Source organism: Ascaphus truei, chromosome 3, assembly GCF_040206685.1.
Source record: "Ascaphus truei isolate aAscTru1 chromosome 3, aAscTru1.hap1, whole genome shotgun sequence".
NCBI lineage: Eukaryota > Metazoa > Chordata > Amphibia > Anura > Ascaphidae > Ascaphus > Ascaphus truei.
The window spans coordinates 396440287-396456520 of record NC_134485.1 but is presented as its reverse complement, the minus strand read 5'-3'; the positions used below and the strand labels follow the sequence as shown (position 1 = coordinate 396456520).

The following is a 16234-nucleotide window of genomic DNA, read 5'->3' as shown; positions in this document are numbered from 1 at the left end:
GCGGGAGGTTTTAAACCCTCCCTTCAAGGTATATATTCTCCAAGTAAGGTCCCTGCAAATACCCATCACAGCGCTGACCCTGTGAAACCAACTCAGCTGTGGTAAGTAACACAGATCGAGAAGCTTTCTAAAATGTGCGACAATATACTCAAAAGAGAGAACTTGGAGTAATGAGGCTCAAGCCTCGGTATCCAATGTCACCACTGACAGATTGAATCTGTCAGCCAGAACAGAATCTCCCTGCAAGTTCACTTTCTATGTCACTTTCCACTTCACAAGTAGTGAGTGTCTTAAGACTTGCCTATATGTGAGTATCTTTACTGGTATTTACCTGTTTTTAACTGCACTAAGTCACAGAAGCATATGCTTTGTTTATTAAGCCCTTCTGGCATATTTCACATAATTCACTAGAATTTGTATGCATTTAGCATAGGGACCTGCTATTGAGTGTTACCTTGATGTTGGTTAGCAGGCTTGTCATGATTTGATCAAAAGATGCAAGCAAAAGTCTCCTTTGTCATGCAGACTTAAGTTTCACTATGTATATGTAACACATGTCCGTCCCCCCGTCCCCCCTGGGAGATTTCACTGTACATGGTGTGGTGCATACCTGCTGGCGCACAGTAGATCTGAGTCTCCTGCGGTGTTGTGGAGGAAGTCAGAACAGGCTTCTGGGGTAGTAACTGATTTGTACTCATGTTGACACCGCCTCCATCTCTTGCAGGCCCCAGGGATGTGGGGGACAATCCCTACAGGAGAACTTCTTTGCCCTTCTCCCTGATAGATTGCTGTCTCAGGCAGGAAGGTATAGATGAACAGGAACACACTTTATTAGTACACTGCAGATCTAACAGCATTCACAGCAGCAGGCAATTCTTGGGGCTTCACGCTTAGGATGTACCCTGGACCTCCACTCCAGGCCAAGGGGCCCTGAAGCAGCCCTTGATCTTCCCTTACTCCCTGGTGAAGTAAGAGGTATAGTCTCCCACTCCACTCCCCTTGGGGAGGGAGTACAAACTGACAGAGCCCTGCACAGTTGTTGGGGTAGACCAGCCTCTCTCAAGGGTAGTTTTTTCACATTGATACCTGTAAGAAATTAACCCTATGGAATCTGGATCTAGGAAGGAATCAGTGACGTAATTCCAAAAATAAATTCCAGTAGCATTTGCACAGTACACTGAGCACAGGTATCAATTGTAGAAGTAGTTAACCAATTTATACAAAACCAGAAGGTAATCCACCAGATCTGTTTTTACAGTCCTGTGGTTTAATAATTTAATCTGGATTTCCTTCTTTCTCTTACTGGACCCCTCATTTATGGAATGGACTGAACTTATTCCATTAAATTCACAATAAGCCCATAAAATTCACAAGCTCGGTGTTCTCACTTCAGACACGTTTATAATGGTTGATGCTGCCCTTTTGGCATTTCACTTCTATCACAGGACATACTTGAAACCAATGATTTATATCTTGATGCATCTTTCCTGGTAGAATGATTCATAAATAAATAATGATTCATTTGGTGCACTTCTGATAATGGCATGTACACATTTCCACCTTTCTTTGATTCACTTCCCTCTGCCTTTTTAGTGCTATTTAATCTTTTGTGCCAAAGAGACTTCTGTCTATACAGGCCAACATGTTAAAACTCCTCTATCAGGTCCCTACCCCCATCCATTTCTTTCAGTCTGCTTTATTGCTTTGCTTTACTGTTATTTATATAAACAGTAGTCTCAAAGTCTCAACTGCCTGGTTGCATCCGCAGGGTATTGGTTATAGTGTGTAGATGAAGCAGGCACTCGGGGTCTTATATAAAAAGTGTGTCGTTTTATTTATAAAGAATCAACGTTTTTGTTCTCTCTGGAACCTTTTTCAAGACTTATGCAGCTAGAGAAATGGCCCTTAAATAACTATAAGCTACAGATACCCTAGGATAAAAAGTGTGGGCTTGCTGATCAAACAGAGTTATAATCCTAAATGTGTATATATAACTATATACATATAAACATAACTAGCGAGACCGCGCAGCGGTGCAACTACTAAAGGTATATGGACAAAGAATGGTAATAGGCACTTGTTAGATCGATTGACATCAATAATCACATTATGAAAAAGCCAACTGTATAAAGCCAGAAAGAACAACATTTGACAACATGACAACATAGGTCCATCAAACAAAGTGTCGCGAGCCGATACCTCATTGTAGACCTACAATGACAGAGGGGAACCGCTCCTGTTTATCACCTAATGAACATTATCCTAAATAATTGTAACCTTGCTAGTTATGTGGTATTCGTTCCAACAGAACATAAAAACAGTACATCTGTAATCATTATAAAGTCCTTATCCTAGGTGCTGGGAATCTGTTCCAGGAACTTTCCAGGTAATCCCTCTGGGAACTGTTACACCTTGCTGATAAGTCAGCCTTGGTTCCTCGTAGACATGTGCTGTGTCCTTGCAGGCTTGTTCATCTTCTTGGAGCTTCCGGTGCTGTCTGTGCTTCCCAGTCGGCCCTGCGTCTTTGCAGTCCTGGGGAACCATTCCAACCGAAGTCCTTGCATGTTGGAGAAACACTTAATTTGGACAGCCTTCTCACTGACTTTTAAACCCCTTGCAATTAGTTCAGTCTCAAGCTAGAGGAGTTTAACCTCACGCATGCTGTAAAGCATGTATACTGCAACCTCTCTAACATGTAGTCTATGACTCTATCACAATGTATATATGTATGTAGCATGTGTATATATGTATGTGTAATATATATATAAATTGTGTATGCATGTATATTTGCAGCATGGCCTGGTAAACATTTTTATATAGATAACAAGACATTAAAATGGTTACAGTGGGATAATATATAGATATTTTTACACTGTCACGATTGTGCTCACCACAAACCAGGGTCGGATCACGTGGCTGAGATGGGGTTGTAAAAGCACCGACCTTAGACCGCGCAGGCTGATCCAGATTGCGCAGTTCGTAGTCGTACATAGCAGGGTCGGGACTGGAGAGAGCAGCGTAGTCAGTGGACGAGCCAGGGTCAGGATAGGAGATATCAGGGTGAACGTTATCCAAGCGGAGTTTCGGTAACAGGAAGTCAACTAGGTCCCGCTTCACCGTAGTAGCTGCAGGGCGGGAGCGGGTTCTGCGCGTGCGGCGACCATGGCCCATGGTACCGGTCTCCGGAAGGGGTAGGCAGACCGGAGTGGGTACACCGCCAGGCAGCACTGGTAAATCAATGCTTCAGCGCAGGAGTCTAGAACGAGCCTGTGTGGGGAGAGAGAGCTACAGACCTCAGGACTCAGAGACAGGCCTCTGATATGGGAAGGGCAGCAGGCCTCAGGAAACAGGGAGCTGAAGTTACGCTGGAGATCCACCGCTTCAGCACAGGAACCAGGACACGGCCTCTGCAATGGAGAGAGAGCAGCAGACCCCAGGAACCAGCAACTAGGAACATGAACTAGGAACAAGGAACATGACCATGAAAACAGCAACAAGGCGGCCAAGACAGGTGGCTGTGGCAAACACAGTGAACATCCAAGAAGGATTATGGTCGGCAGAGAAGCATTGTGGGAATGCTGTATTTAAAGGGCAGCGAACCAATAGCAGAAGGGGCTTGTGACAGCATTGCCCTAATGACTGAACCCTGGCTGGGGCTGCAGTAATAGCTAGCACAGCTGCAGTTGAAATCATGGGGAGTGTTCCAGGACTACACAGGTCTGTAAGGCAAGGTAAGCAGTAAACTGAGGTGTGGATTCCTTACAGTACACCCCCTTCACGTGAGACCTCCGGGTGAACATGACCACTCAGAGTTGGGGGACCTGGAATTGTTCCTGAACTGTCTAGGATTGGGGGTAGAGTCGTGGTCCAGAGACTTGTGGGCACTCCTTTGCGGACCCCAACCCCCCGGTGAGAACTGCGGCCAGACAGGACCATCCATGGGTCTCGGGGACATTGAGTTGTTCCTAAAGTGCTTTAGGTGGAAGGGGATCCGTAAACGAGCAGTTCCTTGATGAGTACTGTTCTAGGATATGAGAGTGGTGGTAGAGAAACGCGAAATGGCTTGGAAATCCAATGCTGTGAAGAACCAGGGGGTTCCGGAGCAGAAACAACAGAAGGGCCCCCGCTGGGAGCCCAGCCCCTAGTAATGGTACCAGAGTTCAGGACAAGTGGCACCAATAGTTGATCAAGTATACATGGGCGACCCTCTGTGACATCTGCACGTAGGAATTTGAGAGGATCTTCTCCTCCAGAGGTTTTCCAGGTAGTGGTCAGCGAGGGTATAGGGTGGGTGGGAACATTGCCAGGTATTGGTATGGAAGATGACAAGGCAAGCAGTAAACCAGGCTTAGAGACCGAAATCTTGGGGTACATACTGAGTATTTCCAGCACAGATGAAATAACAGGAGCAACAGAAGGTTCCGAGAGGGAAAACAATGGGTTCGCAGAGGCAGAGAAGCAATCAGCAGTGGAGCTCCCAAATACTGTAGAAACCTCAGTGAGAGATAGTATTGTCTGGGGAGTAAAGATCACAAAGTCAAAGGCAGCATGTAAAGTTCTAGCGACAATAGGGAGAGAACCCCCATACTTAAAGTCATTCTGTCCGGTCCGGTCATTCTGGGGTACTTCAGGGACCACCGTATGGTCAGTGAAAAGAAACTGCCCTCCCGCACTGGGGATTTGGAGCACGGCAAGGGTTACTTCAGATAAGGCATCAGAGTCCGAGGAAGGTATGCTGGTCCTTGCAGAGATTAGAACAACCGCGTGGGGCGGACTACGTGCTGCAATTAACTCCAAGGGCATCATACTTGCCATAGGAGTGGGAGTAGGAATAGGCTCTGGGGCTTTAATATCTGGAACTTGAGGATCAGGCAGTGCAGGGGCAGCGGAGGGAGGGGAGCTAGCATCTGGCGCTGAAGTCTGTACTTCAGTAACAGGGACCTGAGAGACTACAAGAGCAGCAGCGAGTAGAGGAATAGAATCCGGAGCTGGAGCCTGAGAATCTATAACAGGAACATCCAGCACTGCAGGGACACTGGTAGGAGGAGAACTAGCGTCTGGAGCTGGTACCTGGGAATCAGTGACAGGTAGTGTGGGAGTAATGATGGGAGTTAGAGAGACAATAAGCGGTAAATTAGAACTGGGGAAACTCTTAATAGCAGAAACCTTAGAAGGAAAAAGAGTCTTATCCAAAACTGCAAGGACCCTAACAGGGGTACTAGTCATGACAAAATCAGAAGTAGATATGTTTACTAGTGCGAAAATTCTGATAACGGAACCGATAGTCAGTGATGTGGGTGTCTGGGTTTCACTAGTGAGAAAATCAGATACAGTGGTAAGTGACTTAGAAGTAATCACGGAAGTTCTAGGTTTGCTGGACATGTGTGAGAAGGTACCCTTTAACACAGGAGTTTTAATTTCAGCCCTGAGTAACCCAACGGTTGCTGGAGCACATTTAAATGCAGTGCTAAGGGACTGAGGTTTAGGAAGGGAAGGATAACAAAATAGCTCAGATTTAAACACCTGAATTTGTAATGTAGACAGGGTGGTCTCTGACTGTACTAAGGCGTTAACGACAGATACGCTTATCTCTGGAGGGGTTGCTTGGACAGAGGCATCAGGGGGACAAAAAGCAAGGACGGCCTCCATGGGAAGAGATTCTGAATCTGAAGGAAGAAATTTACCTCTCTGAGTAGCGGGACCGACAAGGCAAATTTCAGAGAGGGGGGAAACTGTGTACAGGCTTCTTGCTAGCACATAAGAAAAAGCATCACTTTTGAGTGGGAGCAGTGTGTCAGCAAAAATTCCTGGGAACTCAACAACTTGAGCATCAGGAGGGGCATAAAGACCACTGTTCGCTTTTAACCCTAGGGTTTGAGAAGAGGAGAACACAGACAGTACAAGGTGGGCAATCACAACTGTGCTGGTCTCTGAAGTGGGTACTTGGGAAGGAGTGTCTGGGACACCAGAAACAACTACAGATTCCATTACAAAGGGACTATGCGCTGAACCAGGGATCTCAGCTCTAAGAGTGACAGACTGGGTCAGCGAAATACCTGGGAGTGGGGATTCTGCGAGCAAGCTTAGGGAAAAACCTGGTTCCTGAATACATTTAACTGAAATCAGTATTTTAGCAGAAGTTTCAGGGAACACGACAGCGGAAACTTGAGCTGAAGCTGGGGGATTATAGCAAAAAATATCCAAGGACTCCGCACCTTAGAGGAGACATTCAGTGCAACCTCTGCTGTCAGACTTGGGGGTTCATTCTCAGATGCTAGAAAGGACGCATTAGCCTGGGGGCAGCAAGGATTTACATGGGTAAACGCAGATAGTACCTGAGAGTCAAAAAGAGGGAGATTAGCCTCTGAAATTGGGGACACAACGTGTTCCTCCTCTGGAGCTAAGGACGTGACCTTGGCTGGCGAACAACAGGGAATTACCAAAGGAGACTCATAGGGCTGTCCCGCTGGGGTTAATACAGGAATGACCTTGGGAACAGAACTTAGGGATTCTAAGTTAGAAATTGAGGGTAGAAGGGGTTCATTCTCAGACATTAAAGCCATAGTTTCGGCTTGGGAAATACACGTAAACTCCATGGGAACCTCACAGGGCTGATTGGCAGGGGTTAACGTAGACATATCCTTGGGGTCTAAGTAACAGAAGGAGCAGTCAGGACTAGAGACCGTGGCAGCTTCTACCTTAGGGGGCAGTGATAGTGGGACAGTTTGGTCATTTCCTGGAGAGGGAGGTACCCCCACAGGTTTAGCAACAGGACTGGCAGTACAGGGGGACTGCCAAGCAGCTGTTCTTTTATGCGCATGTCCAATGTTAGAGAAAGTACACGGAGCGTGTCTTGAGCCTGAGCCAACATGAAGAGAGGGTCCTGTTGTACTACGTGAATGTCCAATGATAAGGCCAGGGCATAGAGTGCATCGTGGGCGTCGGCCAGTTCTATAGGGTTCACATTATCCCAGGTTAAAGGGGAATCAGGGGAGCGAACACAAGCGACCAGAGACTGTTTAAAGTCCTTGAGGCAGTAAGCCTTACTAATGAGATCATAACGGCATTTTTTTTGCAAAGGGGTTAAACCTTCATACATAAACTGATCTTCAATCAGGGGTAGTATTTCGCACAGATACTGTTTTTTAAACTGGGACTGGTCCGCAGGCCGGGACAGGATTTCACCACAGGGCGGTCCGAGTTTGTGGGGCCGAGCATACTGTCACGATTGTGCTCGCCACAAACCAGGGTCAGACCGCGTGGCTGAGGTGGGGTTGTAAAAGCACCGACCTTAGACCGCGCAGGCTGATCCGGATTGCGCAGTTTGTAGTCGTACATAGCAGGGTCGGGACTGGAGAGAGCAGCATAGTCAGTGGACGAGCCAGGGTCAGGATAGGAGACATCAGGGTGAACGTTATCCAAGTGGAGTTGCGGTAACAGGAAGTCAACGAGGTCCCGCTTCAGCATAGTAGCGGCAGGGCGGGAGCGGGTTTTGAGCGTGCGGCGACCATGGCCCATGGTACCGGTCTCCAGAAGGGGTAGGCAGAGGCAGACCGGAGTGGGCACACCGCCAGGCAGCACTGGTAAACCAATGCTTCAGCGCAGGAGTCCAGAACGAGCCTGTGTGGGGAGAGAGCTACAGACCTCAGGACTCAGAGACAGGCCTGTGCTATGGGAAGGGCAGCAGGCCTCAGGAAACAGGGAGCTGAAGTTACGCTGGAGATCCACCGCTTCAGCACAGGAACCAGGACACGGCCTCTGCAATGGAGAGAGAGCAGCAGGCCCCAGGAACCAGGAACTAGGAACAAGGAACATGAACATGAAAACAGCAACAAGACGGCCAAGACAGGTGGCTGTGGCAAACACAGTGAACATCCAAGAAGGATTATGCTCGGCAGAGAAGCATTGTGGGAATGCTGTATTTAAAGGGCAGCGAACCAATAGCAGAAGGGGCGTGTGACAGCATTGCTCTAATGACTGAACCCAAGCTGGGGCTGCAGTAATAGCTTGCACAGCTGCAGTAGATATCATGGGGAGTGTTCCAGGACTGCACAGGTCTGTAAGGCAAGGTAAGCAGTAAACTGAGGTGTGGATTCCTTACATACACATACACTGTCGTCCCATTCCTCCCCCTCCCCCCGCCCACCCTCACGTCTCTTAACTGTCTAAGCCACTTTTGCATTTCAATAGACTAAAACCTTTTACTGTATGTCTCTATGGTTAATTTTCACACTAGGCTACCTGTTTCTACCTTTATATGATTTCCCACTTCCTCTCAACTTCCATTTAAACCAGATATCCCTCTTACAAACACTGTATATAATATTTTGTTTCTGTATTTCTACCATACCCAATAAAGGACCTTGAGAGGTTCCAAAGCTTGCTCCAATAAAAAGTATCATACCACCTACTCCCTTTCCCTCCTTTATTACTACAGTGTTGCATTTTAGCTATGTTGGGAGCAAACATAACACAAATCCATATTGGCCAATATTCACTGCTTAATCACTCCTAGCCTTGAGGAATTTGGGTATTGGTATATTCAAACAGATTATAGACTTCTCTGTGGCTGCAATATTGATATGGGGTGGAGCAGAAGTACAAAGGCCCTTTGATTTCCGAACCCAATTGGACAACGGGGTCAAGTTTATTCCGATATACAAGTGTAGCCATCTAACCCCTGGCTACTACCATCCTCTGCCTAACATAAGTTCCTGGTACCAGCACTGGCAGTGTTAGGGTTAATCCTTGCTCTTGCTGCAGTAAGTAACTCCCTAGAAGGTAAAACGGGGGTGGGCCCACGGGCGAGGTACTGCCCACCTACTGGGGCTAAGACCTGGGACCCTCCTCTGGTAATAAAAAGGGTCTGCAGCCTAAATGTTGTGTTCTATTCTGGCCTCTCCCCTCTGGGGGAAGAGGTGGGTGTTGTTGCGCTTGTTCTAGAGCCATGAATCTGGTTCTGTCCCCTCCCTTAGGGGAGTAGGAGCTGATATCCCTTATCCCATCAGGGGGTAAGGGAGCTGGGGAGAGACTCTTGGGGCCTCAAGCTCCTTGGGTTGGCTCCAGGGACCAAGAAGATGAACTGTATGCTGTAATCCAATAAAGACTGTTGTTTTACTCCTGCCTGAGGATGCGGTTATTCTGGGGGAGGGAAGAGAGTTTCCTGCAGGGGCTGCACCTATTTATGATAGGCCCTGGAGGATGGAGGAGCTGCACCAAAGAGAAAGAAGATAAACCTGAAAGCCTGACCTGTAGATCCCCAATACCATCAACGGACGCTCAGAATCCTGAGAATCTACAGGTGAGCACCACTACACCAGGTAGCAACCACCAAATCTCCCATAAGGGGGGAGGGGGGAGGGGTTGTTGCACAAAGTTTTGCGAAAATGACATATCTATGGCTCAGACTAGGAAATGCCCCTGCAAGCCATTTCCATCTGCCACACCACCATTGCTTGTTTGCATACACACACGACTAGCACATTCCTGTTATTTTGTCAGAATATATTGCCAGTGCATTGTTTGACATCAGGTGATGATCATATAAAGTCTTATTCAGTCAAGAAACAATAAAATTAATGTACTCATTAGGTTCCTGAGGAGAGACAGTATCCAAAGAATAGATCCATCGTGCTTCTCGTTTTAGAAGCAAGTTACGGCGATTACCCTAACGGATGGGGGCTTGAACATGATTAGTGATCATGTGGGGAGCAGATGACCTGATTTAAAAAATGAACTGCCACGGGTTCGTCTACATTTTTTTTGTCCCAGAGACCTACCCTAATAGCGACTGATGAAGAGCCAGATGTTCTTTAAACATTCTCTCACTTGTCCCCACATAGTAAAATCCATAGGGACACATGATAATGCATTTGACAAACTGAGTTTTACATGTAAAATGGTGTTTAATCTTAATTTGATTCCCATTGTGGGGATATCTGGAGCTGGTGCCAATGATAATGTAGAAAAAATACAAAAAAACAGCGCACAATGCTCATAGTGTAATATCTTTTTTAGTAAAAAATGAAGAATAAAAATGGTAAGTATTCTGCGTACATCAACAAAGATCTTTAAAGCATGTCATGTGACAACACATAAGTTACCAACGCTGCAACAGGACCGGTCGGGAAAGATACTTCACTCGTCACACATCGGGGGTTGTCCACAGATGGCATTGGATCCCAGGTAGGTGGCCCCACAGCAAGGGGCACTATATATCCTCCACGAGATGGTGATGAAAACGGGACAGTCCAAAGAGGTGCAAGAGAGTTTCCAAACACAGATAATAAAGTCCTGTATGTGACTGTAACCATCATAAACAACTGACCACATATAGATATAACTCCTGCGCAGGGCCTAGCCTACAGTTGCAGCCTGGATGGGTACTATGTTGCTTATTCAGGGGCAGGCCTAAACCAGCAGTTAGTCATACCTGGAGAGGGTACTGACTGGGTTACATGTACATGGTGTGATGCCTGTCAGTATCTAGACCTGCCCTGTTCTGTTATGGGGCGGGGTTTCAAGCCCTTCCCCCGGGTATAAAAGCTGACACTCCACCAAATTGAGGTTGTTGGTTATGGGACAGCTTGATACCCTTTTCCCTACAAGAGGGTCAAGGAGATTGGGAGAGGCTCTTGGGGCCTCAAGCCCCTGGGGTTTGCTCCAGGGCTTTAGAGGTGTTGCAATAAACCTGCCGTTGAACCAATGGTGTGTGGTTATTGGAGAGGAGTATTGCCTGTGGGGACCATCCTGCATTCAGCAGAATCATGGGATGGAGGCGCTGCACAGTAAAGAGATGGAGAAAGCCTGCCCTGTTGCTGCTCCCAAGCTACAACTGTGGAGCCACTCAGACCTCTGAACCAGCTGGTGAGCTACAGCACCGGGGCCAATAACCATGTAGTGGACGGATCTTCCTTGGCAGGGTGGAACAGGTGCTACATTTGATGGTGCTGCTGAGATGAGCAACAGGGGCAGCAAAGAATGACTGGGAAACCTGCTGAAGGAGAAGTGAATGGGGGCACTCACTGTATCCAGGCCAGAGCGTTCCCAGTTGGTTGCTAGCAGGGTACCCCCGGATGGTACCCACTGCCGCATGAGAGGTGCCTGATAAGCACTGTATCAAGGCCATCGTTTTACCTTGTTCGGGACATTATGCAGAGTCTGAGAGGTATCTGATCCACACTGTATCAGTGCCGAGTCCTTTCCACTTCTGAAGGCAGAGAGGGGTCTGAACCACATCGTATCGTGCTAGGTGCCGCAGTGAGTATGCCTCTCGGGATGGTCTTGAAAGATAGCACCCCACTTTCGATTCTGTTGGATGCCTTCATGTCGCTACGTTCCAGGGTTCAGAGGGGCCTGAACACCACTGTATCAGCCGAGGACGCATTACAGCACATGCCCCAGGGGGATGTGACTTTAAAGATAGCACCCCCCGCAATGGGACTGCAGTGTGTGCTCCACTACTATGAGCTAAATCCGCGAGTGGGATAGGGTGCTCAAATTTGACCTGGCGTGAAAGATAGCCCTCCCCACATTGGGACTAGCCGCTTGCAGTTGGGGAGGAAGAAAGTGCCTGTGGAGCATGTCAGCCGGTGTGGGCACTTGAAAACAGCCTCCCCGCTCCAAAGAGGAGCGTGTGGATGAATATCTATGACAACGAGCGGGCCTGTGAGCGTATTTCAACTCCGCAGACCGAGGCAGAGGCGTACCAGACTACCGGTTGGTACTACTTTTGTTGCTGCTCCTTCCGCTCCTCCGGCGCTGCCTGTGGGGGTTATTCCCACTGATGACCTCATTCATCCGGATCTTTCGAGTGACCCTCCTGCTCCGGTGAGTACTTCCGCAGCCCAGCCTGTGGTGTTGGAGTGCCGGGAGCGGGAGCTAGACCAATCGCTGGTTAAGGCCAGCAATAGGGCCGTGGTCCCCGAACCTCGGGGCCTGAAAACCCAGATCGGGACTGTTCAAAGTCCAAGGCCGCAAGTTAACTATATATTTATTTAATTATACTCATTGATAGTTGTAGTTAAAATTTCTATGCACATTCCTTATTAGGTTGTCTTTTCTCACTTTCTAAAAGGTATAGGAAATATACAAATATACTTTCTCCGCTCAGTTGTTGGGTCTTCTACCCCTCAACTAAGGAGTTATATACAGTACAGACTGAAATGTCTTCATTTACTTAACATTTAGGTAGTTTTTTTAGTTTCTTTTAATTTATATTGATTTGTGTCAACACAGTTTTGTTTTTAGAGTCTTGTTTGTATCTTTACTACCGGAGTGTTCATTTGTAAATTACATCTGTAAATAAAGTTTTTCTTACTTTGAATATCGATTCAAGCACGCTGACGTCACATACCCCGCGTCAAATGATACAGCAGGAAGTGGAGGGGATTGGTGACTACGGCCCACTTTCCCGGTATTTAAAATACATACATGTATGTATGTATTGTATTGTATTGTATATACACACACAGTATATATGTAAAGCCACTGATGCCTTATTGCACATACACTTTATGTATTATCCTCTGAACTCTGCCCCCAACCTTGACCTCACTGCCAACACTTCACCGAATTTAGATATTTCCCGCTGCATTGCTTCATTAAACTCCTCCCGCTCTCCTGTGAACACATGTACTTCTATAAAAACCCAACACTCTTATATGAGCCTATTTTATGGCAAATAACTGTACTCCTTTCCACGGTGACCAAAATAAACCTCAAACCTTGACACCTTGTTAATGAAACTGCTGTTAAATAGATTTGCAGGTACCATTATACTGTAACTCATACAGTCATGTATTTAAAAGGCCTTTCACAAGTATTAATAGCTACTGCGTTTTTAGTGAATAAACCCTTTTCAAACCAGCCTGGCTGAATATGTTCTGAAATGAAATTCAGGGTTCCAGAAATAAGTTTGTGGCAGTACATGTCCAGACCTGGTCAGAACTTGCCACAAATACTGAATGAAGACGGCTGGATATTAATGTTACTGTGTAATTTAATGTATTTCATGTATTAACAAATATACTTGATCACAGTTTAATGTGACAGATGACTGAAAATATAATGTATTGTTTTCTTTAGCTCATCCTACCGTTTCTAAGAACATCAACAAAATGCACAGCATGAAAGGTATTGTTTCTGTAATTCATTTTCGAGGTAATAATACATACTGTACTGTATAACCCTGGTCATTTAATGTAACCATGTATTGTTATATCTCTGTGCCCAGGACATACGTGAAAATGAGAGGTAACTCTCAATTACTTCCTGGTTAAACATTTTATAAATAAAATAATTAAATAAACATACAGCTTTCAGATATTGTTCAAGTCTTTCAGCGCAGAAGGGCGATGCATTGCTTCCAGCACTAAATGGGTTAACACAGGGGTGCTCAACTCTATTCCTCAAGCCCCCCCCCTCCCCCCAGCAGATCAGTCAACGACTGAGCCTCTGATTGAGCCACCTGTGCGGAAGCAGGGACTGATTGAGCTACCTGTACTGAAGCAGGGATTTCCTGAAAACCTGACCTATTGGAGGGGGGGAGGAGGGAGGGCTTGAGGACTGAAGTTGAGCACCCCATGGTTAACATGTGCCAGTATGTAAAACTAAAGGAATTGCACATTTTAGTTACCAAAGCTGTAAGTAACATTGCTTTACTCCACAAGTATGTATGTCCAAAGGCACAGAGTTATGATGACAATACATGGTTACATTAAATGTGCAGAGGTTATATCGTCAATTCACGGACATTTCATGGACAGTTAAAGATATTATTATTGATGTATGTAACATTTACAGACAAGATTAAAATGGTGTTAAGAGCGGTAGGATAAGCCTGCAATGTGTTAGAAGAGGCCCTGCCTCAAGCTAACAATCTACAAGGCCAGATAAATTGGAAAATTGGGTACAGGGGATAAAAGGGCTGGAGAGTTTCAGATTGAAATAAAGCAGATTTAACATTACCAAACATCAGCGAACTGTAGTAAACGGCTCACACCCTTTGGTTGCGCCCAAGGCTGCCCGCCTTTGGGGTGAGGCAGATGTAGACTGAAGAGGTCCAGATTGAATGCAGCTGTGGTTTTAAAGTCCTTTGTCCTCCTGGGTTATTAATATTCCTGTAGGCAGGGCTGACGAAACACATAGCAGTAAGCAAACGCTGATGTTAACGCTTAGCACGCTGGTTTAGTGCAGAGGGGGGCAGCTCTATGGGAACCCTTTCAGGTGTCCTCCTATAGGAGAACGCAGATACTTTTACTATAGTACCAAGTTACGTATATACCTCTTAAAACACATTTTTACTACAGTACTAAGTTACGTATATACCCACCAAACAAATTTTTACTAGGGAACCAAGTTACGTATCTGCTTCCCCAAACACACTTTTACTAGACAAACAGTATTAGACAGCACACAAAACTCTCTATAAAGTGAAATAATAGGTGCAAGACGGGAACAAGGAGGGCCCTGATTCCTCCCAAATAATCAATAAACCACAAATGTTCCCAGCACCCAGTGAGTGCTGGGAACATTTGTGGTTTATTTACACTTTTACTAGAGTACCAAGCCATGAAATACCCTGCTTACTACTGAACCTTTATGGTGCCCTTATGACTTACCTGGTGTGGCATGGGCATTTGCTCGTTGTCTAGGGGCTGATCGGGATGACCTCTCCGACATAGAGGCCAGTCCTATCAATACGAAAATGACCCCCATTCACTTCTGGGCACCAGTCGCATTATGTGATCACATGGCACAGAAGTGCTTGAGGTACCCCCTGCACTATAAAGGATTGTAATGCCTTTATGGAGTCATTCAACTCAGTGTTCAGCAAATCTGTTTGTTTTTTCTTCTTGTTTTTGAAATGGGCACCACTTTGTTACCTTTGTTGTTTCATGTAAAAAGTAGACAAGATTGCACATTTCAACCCAATCTAGTTAGATAATGTGCAGACTTAATAGAAATAGCCAACCAAGAGTGAAAGTTTGCTGGAAAAAAATGGAATATGTTTTGACCAAGAAGCTGCTTCTAATATGTGAGAATTAGGGCCAAACTTACTAACAGTGATAATTAGTGTGAAAGCCCCAGGTTACCAGTTGTAGCACCCTTTTAACAAACCTGCGTTAATAATGTTGTATTTTGTATAAATCACTATGAATATATGTATACAGAATATGTGTTAGCTATTCAGAGACGGTTATACATTTTATCCCACATAAGTGGATACCAGAACAATTTATTTGGAGAATTGGTGTACCCTGAGGGAAGGAGTTGAATTTTCTTCACATGCTGTACATTATCGCTACGCATCAACAGTGGGATTTTACTGGCCCTCAGGATTATTTTTTATTATTGCAGCAAAAGCTACCAGACTGTGAAAAACATGTTTAGTAATGTGATAGCAACTGCTTCCAGCTTTATATCAGTTAGAATCGCAACTAAAGGGTAGATTTAAACAAAGAATGAACCATTCAATACATGCAAGCATGGGCTACAATAGGAGTGCATACGAACTGCTGTTTTTTTTTTTTCAGATTTCAGTTGTAATTGCAATCAAAAGTATTTAAACGTACTTGTTAAAGGAAACCATGCAGTGTTCTCCTGTTACACATCAAAAGGTCTTTGGTTATAATAGCTGTTATTACGTTCAGCTGTACTGTACATCATGATTGGCCAGCTTATTTTATCCACCTTCAGAGATATCCCACGTGTTGCAGAAACTAGAGTGAGATAGAAAAACATCAAAGAGTAATTAGCCAAATGGTACTGCAAATCCCAAAGGAAGAAATATACATTGTGTTTTCACCCTTTGAACAGATGGTGTTGCGAGCAAGAGAAGGCCTTCCAAACCACTGACAAGCAAACCAAGCTCAACTCCCTTTACCAGCAAAGATGTAGAAGATGAGTTTCACCGCTAGTGCCTTTCTTTCTTTTTATAATAATAATTTAAAGTTTTATTTGCTGTGTTGTTTTGTGATATTTAAATAGCAAATAAAAATATCACTTGTAGGTACATTCACATCTCCCATCCTGCTTTTCACCATTATTTCCCATCATACAATGCTTCCACTGCAGCTAAGGATTCTGGGAAATGACATGCAAACGAGCACAGACTTTTTGCTTCAAATCTATTTTAACATGGAGCCCTATGAGCTTTTGCCTGCCGCATTACACAGCTTTTCAGCACAGCCTGAGTTAAAGAAGTGCATAGCCAGTAAACCCACTCACAGAC

The 16234-nt window shown here is 45.5% G+C and overlaps 1 protein-coding gene across 2 annotated transcripts in view; it reads left to right on the top strand.

The window, feature by feature from the left end:
* C3H11orf97 (chromosome 3 C11orf97 homolog) overlaps positions 1 to 16017 on the top strand; it is a 32494-nt gene extending 16477 nt beyond the window's left edge. For both annotated transcript variants that reach the window (XM_075593448.1, XM_075593449.1), the window contains exons 4-5: positions 13087 to 13134; positions 15820 to 16017. In XM_075593448.1, the coding sequence (XP_075449563.1) occupies positions 13087 to 13134; positions 15820 to 15920 (149 nt within the window). In that variant the 3' untranslated portion in view covers positions 15921 to 16017. The remainder of the gene's footprint in view (positions 1 to 13086; positions 13135 to 15819) is intronic.
* Positions 16018 to 16234: the final 217 nt, after the last annotated feature.